Genomic DNA, 10,119 nt, shown 5'->3' with positions numbered 1-10,119 from the left:
GATCAAACAGGATCAACTACTTTTGGGATTGGGGGTGTGATTTTGTTTCTCTTTTTTCTTCCTTTTGCTGGTGGGAGACAAAAGTATGTGTCGTTTTGTAACACATCGAGTCCTCGTCTCCAAAATGCTGCAACCAGATCTCATCATGAAATGGCAAAAGTGAACCAGTAAAGGTTGTGGCTAATCGATGGACATTTCTAGTTTATGTGCCAAGGAACCATATCTAGTTAAGCTAAGAAGACTTGTTCACTTACCTCTCTACCTGCATAAACTTGCAAGAGGCAAGTTCGGTGCATGAACCAAGCTTGAAATTTGTCGGTGGAAGAAGAAGCTCACCTGCAAAATTATTAACTCAAACGTTTCTATATTAATAAATATATAGTCTTTTACATTGGTGTGATCATGAGGCTGCAGTTGTTACATTCCTTCCCGAGGGCCATAAGTCGCCCCAGAAAGACTTTCGGGCTTGAAGATGCAATGTTGGGTTCTTAGTTTGTGTGATAACCTCATGGTCGAATGAACCTTCTGAGGCATCTGGATTGGTTGATCGACAAATATTCATGTGAACCTGTCGGCCTCGTCGAACAGGAGGGAAGACGATCCTTCCCCAACCACCACCAAGATTAGCATTAACGGTTTCTTCTTGATCTTCATCATTATCTATGATGTTATCGGTTTCCATAACATCGGAGTCGTATGCACTTGGATCCTCCTCTTCATATGGGATCATATCAGAAGTTTCTTCTGCATCAACTAGATCCTCTGTCCGAGTTCAGAACATGTTTTGAAGTAAAAGTAAGCATGCACTGTAGTTGAGCCAAATACGATTTAAAAAAAAAAAAAAAAGAAGAAATAAAGTGAGATAGACACGATACCATATTCGATCTCGAAATCTTCAGGATTTCTCTTAGCACGCTGCTCTTTCAAAGTCTCAAATTTCATACCATCCAGAGGCCAACGGTCCCTTTTGAAATTTATTAATGGCGATTAACATTAATGACATAAATATTAGAGGAAAAAGGGTGATGATTAAAAGTACGGTGGGTGTATGGTTTGTGGTAGTGCTTAAACATACTTAAAGAGGTGTTTAGGTGTTTAGGTATTACTCAAAGCAGTAAACATACTTACCGAGGTCGTTGTCCTCTTCTGAAAGCAATGAAAGAAAATTTTTCATCTTCAAAGCCACGTAAAGGATCGCCCTTGGAGCGCTGCAAAATAATGATGAAGGAGAGACTTGAGATCTATAGAAGTTTCCTAATTCTGATTCCTTGAAGATGAACTCTTTGGCTCCCCAAAAAAGTTTCTATAAATGCCAAATTTTAGAAGTATAGTTCAACTTTTGTTTTGAACCACCATGAGACATGACACAGTATGGAGCTAGGCACTTCATGTGGTGATTAGCTCATTTGTAGAAGTAAAAAATACCAAATCTTAAGTAGAGAAAAAGAATGGCAGAATAAAAAACTCCCAGCATCACAGTAGCTGATATGTTGCATGGAATACTAGATAAACAAATGATCCATAAGTGAACTAGAGGAGAAACCTTGTATGCACGCTGTGAAGTTGTCCTCTGCAAACGTTGAACAAAATGACAGTATTTCGAGGATTTCTCCAATGGACAATGCCCATCATGAGGGCACTGCATCATGAAAGTGGCTTAGTTATAATTGTCCTCTAAAGGAAAGAAAATAAATAGGAATGAAGCATACTTTAGGCTGGGAAAAAAGGGCAAAGTAGAGGGGAAACAACATCACACTTACAGGAGCAACAATGAATGCACCACTTCTAAGATCGATAAGATCCTTAGAATCTTCCTTGTTCACCTTGGCTTTACGGAATTTCTAAGAAGTAATTACTAAGGTATCATATAAGCATGGGGAGAAAGAATATCCATAAATGAAACACAATAGTCACGCAACATGCCAAAGTTATTGTCAACAGAGAAAAAGGAGGACAAGCAAACTCACTCTTTTTTCCATCCACAATATGTGAGATCGCATCTGGGATATAATATTAGATCCATGCGGTGTTCCTGGTTCTACTAAGACCTGCCAACAATCAAATTTATAAAAACTGAAATCAATAGGATAGAAAACAAAGGACCAAAATTATATTCTCCAAGAATAACAGCTTATAATCTACAAGTCATTGTTCCAGGTGACTCAGTTCATCCCATCAGGTGTCGGAAGGGTTCCCAACTTTCCAAGTCAAGGTGGCATGAATGGCATACATTACTTTGCATTCTATTAAATGACATGGAGCGATATAAAATCATTGATAATCCCCAACCCTGGCAAACATATAAAAAATTCAAAGAACATACCAGGACATCCTGTGTAAGATTCCAAAGTTGGCGCACTATTGTAATTCGGTCCTTCAATGATGGTATCTCTCCAATCACATAAGACTTTCCCATCAAAAGAGGAATTTTATTTTGTTAGGACCAACTATATGCAGCAAAACAATGACAAAATTTAGGTAGAGTGACAAACTTACAGCAATTACAAGGTCATGTTGCCTCTCAGACTTTCGAACTTCTTTTGTTAATGCTTGAAGGCTAGTATAGCCATGAATAAGGGGCAAGTTCTTCAGGTCTAAAAGTAACATAAAGAAATGGCATAAAAATACAAGAAATTGCCCAGTTATGTCTTAAATAATGTATTGTACAAGTGTTCAAAGTTAAGACAATGAAACTTCTATGCTCACTTGTAATAATTCCATGTCAATTGTATCATCAAAAAGAAATCATCACCACAGACAAGTAACAATCTCAACTACCTCACCATCCATTTACATGTCCAAAGATGCGTATAAGTCACTAATGATGCAGGAGCATTTAATTATTTCCGTTTCATTTATCAAGCATTAGACATATCATGGAGGGCTAGAGTTATTTAGGAATAAAACTTTATTTTCAAGGAAGCCTAGCAACTTTACTTGCAAGAAAAAGTCTAGTATCAATAAGTTGTAAACTTTACCCCCAACATTATTATTCTTATTATTTTCTTTGAATTAACAGAAAGAAACTAGAAGTTCTTTTATAAACTTACATTTCCTAGAGTTCCTACTACTTTCTTACTTGTTTGTTCAGCCCTAATTCTATTGATTCACTGCTGTTTTCCCCTAAACCACATAAACTATGATGTAATGCACTCATATAAATGTAGTAATATCCAATATTCAAAATTTCTCATTTGCATAAGGCCATAAGCATGAAGACGCTGAAATGCAATTAACTAGCTCCCTGAAAAATGCATTTCCCAGCAGCGATTAGATTCAATGAAATGAAATGTGAAGTTCAATAATTATTACCTTGTACAAGACTTCGACCTGCACGCTGCATAGATTGAGATGGTTCCACTATGTTTAATTTCTCCACAGATTTAGGCCACACTTCTCTCATTGCCCTAGAACACCACAAAGTTCACACCACTGTAACAAATTTTACATAAATTCAAGGCACTCAATTTGAAAATAGCTTCTTGCAGATAAAAGCAAATAAATTCTCACCAGAAAGCTGAACCAGTACCAGCACCAAAATCCAAAACTTTCGTTGGAGAGAAACCTGGTAGCCTTCTCCTCACCTAGAATAAGCAAAATAATCCTCAAAATTAGTTATACAATACAAAATTTCACCTACAGAAATGGCCACAAAAGCAAATATTTGGCAATCATGGCACAAATTTTTTTAGAATTAAAGTAGCAATTTAGAGGAAAGAAATTTTCGTACCTCACTAAGGACCCTATAACAAGCAGAGTAAACAGCGGGCATCCTGGAAGCAACATAAGCAACGGTCTCATCATCTCTATAAGTGAGACCGATATCACCATAAGCACTCTTGATTTTCCATCTCTGTGATTGCTCCATCGACTTAAGAGGGTCCGCAACGAGCTCTTTTGAAGTCTCAGCCACGAGTTGCAGATTCACATCTTTAATATTGCTAAAAGACTGAGATAACCGCAACACTTTTCTTCGCATATAAGGGTCCTCTTGCTCTACAATCCAACACCCACGAAAACTTTGAGTCAAAAGATATCGAGCTGGTAAGGAAATTTACCGGGATGATAGATAGACGGATTACCTCGGAGGTACTTCTTGATGGCACGGCGAAGGCGAACAGGAACGACGAGGCAACGTTCAGACTGTTTGGCTGCAGCACGGAGGGTCTCGGGGGTGAAGATTTTTTGGCTTGTTTCTGAGATTAAGGACGCCATTTTTGAAAACGGGTGCTTCGCTTCGCCTAGCTTCAGCGAGATAAACGAGCGAGGGTTTTTCAGTTTCCACAATCTCTGGGATTTAGGGTTTTTGTTTTATTTGGGCTTATGAAAAATGGATTCATCATTAGCTTAGTATTTGGGCTACTTCCAATTTCTTCTTCTATTTTGCAAGAGTGAATAAGTAAATAAATATGCTTTACCTATATTCTTTTTACCTTTTATATTTAATTTCTCAACTTTTATTCTTAAAAATAAAATAAAAGTAGATGAATTAAATATCAAATATACGAAAAAGTATAAGAACTTAAAATATATTTTAATCAAAAATAAATATGTAAATGTGTAGTATCATTGTTTCAAAGAGTTCAAGGGCTTGACTTTAATAATACTCACGAAAAGAGTTTACAAACCCAACTTAATAATAATGTCTTTGGATGCTTTACATCGATTGGTGTTAAAATTTTATGCAACTAATTTCTAAGATCGCCAAAATCTAAAATGTTTTGAAAATGATATTGTTTGAATACTTTCAAAATAATATTTACACGGTTAAAAGTCAAATGTTATCAATTATCCAAAATTATAGCCAAAGGAATAAAAGTGATGAGTTAAGTTTATTGGTAAATTACTAAAAGTTATATCATATGGTTATTGATGAAAAGTTATAACTAGTGATGTTTGAACCGGATTGGATCAGTCGAGATATTAGTTCGAAGAATGGTATTGGACTAGTTGAAGTACGTATTGGCAAAAAAATCGACTAAAATGGATGACCTGTTTCTTAAAACATATTTTTTTATTGATTTTTAATTGAATTGGTCGGACCAACGAACCAATAGCCTAACCAGTTTGACCACCATTACGATTCTAAAAACGTTGATTATAACTATTCAAGTATATATCTATTAAATGTAGTTTTGTTTGTTGTTAAAATATGAAATTATCTAAATAGATAACTATTGGATAGTTATGTCTCTATTAAAAAAAAAGAAAGACATGAGTACTCCCATAAATATGAATCAATTTTCATTGAGAAGACACACACAAAAACAAATAAAAATCGTGAAAGAATATTTTGTGTTTTTCTCGTCCTCTAATATCCCAAGATTATTTAATAAAAATAGTGTAAAAATTCTTTCTATAATTTAATATTCTTACTATACTTTGATCAATACTTAATGAATTATCTTCGTCGATACAAATTATTAAAAATTATTTGACTTTATTATATCAAAATATTAGTGGGAAAACTAATAAAAAAAACTTTAAGAAATTAAAGTAGGGCCCATTATCCAACTGACCTTTTGGCAACATTGATATTTCATGAAAAAAGTAGATATTTTGCAACTATGATTCACACATAAAAATTGCATAAAAAGGTTATAGCAAGTTGAAAGTAAATAGCCCCTGTGACATTAATCCATAACACTTTGCATGGCAATCACCAAACATGCAAAGGGGGAAAAGAAAAGGTGAAAACGAATACAACAAGCACCACATAATCGGCTAATGCTGGTCTTTGATCCTTTTCCATCTCTGGAAAGTTGGGAGTTTCCAAATTGTTTCTATCCTTCCTGGATTACCTCTCTCGAACAAGACAAGTGTTAATGCAATGTTATAAAACTTGAAAAAGTCATCTACTTTTTCGACTTTGGATCCAATTACTAGAGATTTCAACTTCAAATTTTCAGTATTTATGATCTATTTTTATAATTATGTTGAAATCTCCTCCTTTATAAAATAATAACAATCATAGAATCTGTCTCATCCTGTGAAAAAAAAAAACTAATGAACCCATGGTAAAAGTAATATATAAAACAATATAAAAAATGGAATTTATTTTTCATAATTTCTTATACAATTAATATTTTAGTTATTCAATGTTGAATTTATTAATATATTTTTACTTGTTATATATGTAACGTTTTGAATCGATTAAATATCTTAATCATATTCATCTAAAACATTGTATATATCAATATATATTTAACGATTGAAATTTTTTACGTCAAACGAATTAATTTATGTTAAATTTAATATATTTAATTTAAATGAATGAAGTATAAAATATGACCGATTGTTAAAATATTATTTTCATAAAAAGAATTATAAAAAAATATAAAACCATTTAAATTTTACATCTATATAAGTAAATCTCTCCCTTAAAAAAAATTCTCCAATAATAGAATTAATTGAGATATGACATGATTTAGAGCACTAAATGCAAAACGATCATAGTTCACAAATAATAAAATTAAATATAAACATTAATCTTGTAAATTAATTGAAAATTACAAGTGATTGAATAATTGGTCCAAATTTAAAGGATTCTTATTTTCATGTTTTTATTATTATTACCATGTTGTTATTATTTTGATATTAACAAATATTTAAATTAGATTATAGTGCAAATATAGTAAAATAATTTGTGGTAAATCAATGTTAATATTATGATATATAATTATATATTTTATACACTTTTAAGTAATTAATATGAATGATTTGTAAAATTTAATTTTAATATTTAAATCATATTTAGAATTTATAGTTAATATAGATGGAGCTTTGACCTAAATTAACTTTTCAAAAATATTTTTTGAATTAAAATGATGTTTTTAATTTTCATTTATTAATGTATTTTTTCTTAACATTTTTATTGGGTATATAGTTGTTTTCTTTTTCATTTTTTCCCAATTATATAATATAATATATTTGAGTCATAACTCAATTGATATGAATATTGTTGTCAATTCAAGAGAACATGGGTTCGAGTGCGCTAAAGCGCATTATCTTCCTATTTATGGGTTAAGGAAAGGTTATGAATAATTTTACACTTTGTCTCAAAAAGAGGTTAAAAAAAGGTTAAAATATGATTTATATGTAAAACTAAATTTTGCAAACAATTTATATTAACAACTTAAATGTATTTAAAATTTATATTTCATATATCAAAATATTAATAATGAGTTACAATAAATTATTTTTATATATCTTTTTATAATTTAAGTTGCATATTTTTGTACTCTACAATATGATTAATTTTCAAAAACATGTTTTAACAATAATAATAAAATAGATAAATATCAACAAAATAAACTTTGATCCAATGTGTAATGTCATATGAATTTTTATTTTATGCGATCTTATAAATAAAATTTTGATTTAGTTCAAATTTCACAAATTACTAACAACATTATCAAATTAGCACCATTTTACATTGATATACTGCATACACAAACAATTAAATTAATCCAATATGAAGATAAATATATGTATTAATTTCTTTAATTGTATACAATTAAATTAAAATCAAAATTTTATATATATACATTCGTATAATTATATCAAATCAAAATTTATATATATTAAATCATTCATTAAAACAAAAATCCATCCCGTACTTAAAATTTAAATCTTAAATCGAAATTTTCTAATAAACAAATCCTAATGACAGTTTAGGTAAGTAAAAGTTAAGATGCATTGGATTATATTTGTGATATTCTTACCATATAAGGGGTCAAGAGTGATAAATGCTATCCTTATTTATCATAATGAGAAAGTTTATTGCCTTTCAAATACTTAATTTCAGTGTGGTCGTAGTGAAGAGGAATGGTTAGGCTTGGCCTTTAACATCAATTATCAAAAAAACATGGCAGCCAATGGAATTCTGGGTTCCCCTGACACTACTTTAAATCCTCATCTGGATTATGGATAAGCTAGAATTAAATTCTAGTTGAAAAAATAGCATTCATTATTTACATTTGGCTAACCCATTTATATACTAAAAACCATGAAGAAAACAATTCACTGTTCCTGGCTGAGTTTTATGGGAATCTCGAATGCAGTGCCAAGAAAATGGAGATGTTTAGAAATTTTATGAAATATAAGTAAAATTGTTTTATTTTTATTTAATGTACAATTAATTTAAGATTTTCTATACTTAAAATAGTGAAAGTAACTAAAAATAACAATAGAAGAGCCATGGATTATATTTTATTTGGTTGAAAGCTTAAAAAAATAAAAAAAAATTATAAATGGTTGTTATAAATAATTCAAAGAAATTAAAATACCCGACCCAACAGAACGAGAATCGAGCACACCCCAGCGTCAAGATAACGCCGTCCTCAAACAAGCCCACCTAAGAAAAAAAGGGGATTGAGATGGGTTTTGTTGGGCAGTTTTTCTTCAAGCGTTTTATAAATTGCAAAATTTACGACCGACTATTGTTGTTCTAATAGGGTCGGAAGCGTGTAAATTATTGTACTAAAAAAGTCACACAAAGTTCAATTCCCAGGGAAGAGAGGTGGATCACATGGATCTCTTAAATACCAAGTCTTTCCTTAGTCAGAATATCCCTTCTATAGTAATTTAATAGCACAATTAAATACTACTATTATACCCTCAAATATTGAAAGAAAAATAGGACAAAAAGAACATAAGAGTTTTAACGAGGTTCGGTAAATTATACCTACGTCCTCGGGCACTAACACCAGATGATAACTTTACTATCTCCAAAATATTACAAACAAATAGAATTCCTTAAGAATTCTCAAATGGGAGAAGAGAGAAAACTAAGAGAGAAAGATTGGTTGGGATTAATTGAAATGAGAAATGAGAAGGCCTATTTATAGTTGAGGTTTAAGGACCAAACAATAAATAGCCCATTATCTCAAGGACCAAAAAAAATTATCCCTTGCCACTTTTCCAAAGTTGGTGGTTGTCATTATTGATTGTCTCCCATTAATGTTAATGGCAACCATTATTAATTGTCTTCCATTAATGTTAACAATCTCCACCTTGAAGATTTGATTAGGATAATCACATCTTCACACACTTCCTTCAACTCCCCAAATTCGATAAAGCTATCTTTTGTAGTGCCTACAAATGCACTCTCGAGCGCCATACACCTGAAGGTGCTCAAATTCTCAGGATGTTAATCAAGTTCAAACAATGATTAAACTTGATTGTTGTTACCACCTTGGTCATCATATCTGCGGGATTATCTGCTGTCAGAATCTTCTGAAGTAGAATTTTTCCTTTTTCAAAGACTTCCCGCACAAAGTGATATCTTACGTCGATATGCTTGGTTCTTGAATGATAGACTTGATTTTTCGCTAAATGAATAGCGCTCTGACTATCACAATATAAACTTATGTGACTTTGAACAACTCCTAAGTCTTTCAACAATCCATTAAGCCAAATAGCCTCCTTAACAGCTTCTGTAACTGCCATATATTCTGCCTCTGTAGTAGACACAGCTACTGTAGACTGTAAGGTAGACTTCCAACTCACTGGGGCTTTCGCAAGAGTAAACAGATACCCCGTAGTTGAACGACGTTTATCTAAATCACTAGCAAAGTCGGAATCAACATATACAACTACAAACTGACCAAGTGCTTCATCCTGTTCAAAAATTAAACCAACATCTACGGTTTTTCGAAGATACCGTAGAATCCATTTCACAGCTTGCCAATGTCCTTTTCCAGGATCATGCATATACCTGCTCACAACTCCAACAGCTTGTGAAATGTCAGGCCTCGTACACACCATCGCATACATCAAACTCCCAACTGCATTAGCATATGGGACTTTCGCCATATATTCTCTTTCATCTTCAGTCTTCGGAGATAATTGAGCACTAAGTTTCAAATGAGAAGCAAATGGGGTACTTACATGTTTTGTGTTTTCATTTACACCAAAACATTGTAATACCTTTTTCAGATATTGCTTCTGATTTAAACAGAGCTTGCCTCTCGGTCTATCTCTACTTATCTCCATGCCGAGAATCTTCTTGGCCTTACCTAGATCTTTCATCTCGAACTCTTGATTCAACTGAGCCTTCAGCTTATCTATCTCATTTTGGCTTTTCGAAGCGATTAACATATCATCAACATACAAGAG

The 10,119-nt window shown here is 32.2% G+C and overlaps 1 protein-coding gene across 1 annotated transcript; it reads right to left on the bottom strand.

Moving 5' to 3' along the window:
- Positions 1 to 347: 347 nt before the first annotated feature.
- LOC107947143 (rsm22-cox11 tandem protein 2, mitochondrial) lies at positions 348 to 4,406 on the bottom strand. The gene is made up of 12 exons (XM_016881710.2): positions 4,083 to 4,406; positions 3,731 to 3,996; positions 3,511 to 3,584; positions 3,313 to 3,407; positions 2,497 to 2,594; positions 2,324 to 2,407; positions 1,968 to 2,048; positions 1,761 to 1,841; positions 1,544 to 1,639; positions 1,129 to 1,208; positions 876 to 964; positions 348 to 762 (listed from the first exon to the last, which is right to left on the bottom strand). Exons 1-12 carry the CDS (start codon positions 4,213 to 4,215, stop codon positions 401 to 403), a joined length of 1,539 nt encoding a protein of 512 aa, XP_016737199.1. The 5' UTR covers positions 4,216 to 4,406; the 3' UTR covers positions 348 to 400.
- Positions 4,407 to 10,119: the final 5,713 nt, after the last annotated feature.

This window comes from Gossypium hirsutum, chromosome A12 (assembly GCF_007990345.1).
Source record: "Gossypium hirsutum isolate 1008001.06 chromosome A12, Gossypium_hirsutum_v2.1, whole genome shotgun sequence".
Taxonomy (NCBI): domain Eukaryota; kingdom Viridiplantae; phylum Streptophyta; class Magnoliopsida; order Malvales; family Malvaceae; genus Gossypium; species Gossypium hirsutum.
Note: the sequence above shows the minus strand (reverse complement) of the source record. Positions and strands in the feature narration are given on the sequence as shown.

What these genes read in the sequence shown, in the direction of transcription:
- LOC107947143 (XM_016881710.2), bottom strand. Translation starts at nt 4,215, where the DNA reads ATGGCGTCCTTAATCTCAGAAACAAGCCAAAAAATCTTCACCCCCGAG. An exon ending in AGGTCGAAGTCTTGTACAAG is followed by an intron (nt 2,595 to 3,312) that starts GTAATAATTATT and finishes TGTTACTTTTAG; the next exon opens with ACCTGAAGAACTTGCCCCTT. An exon ending in GTGCATTCATTGTTGCTCCT is followed by an intron (nt 1,640 to 1,760) that starts GTAAGTGTGATG and finishes TTCATGATGCAG; the next exon opens with TGCCCTCATGATGGGCATTG.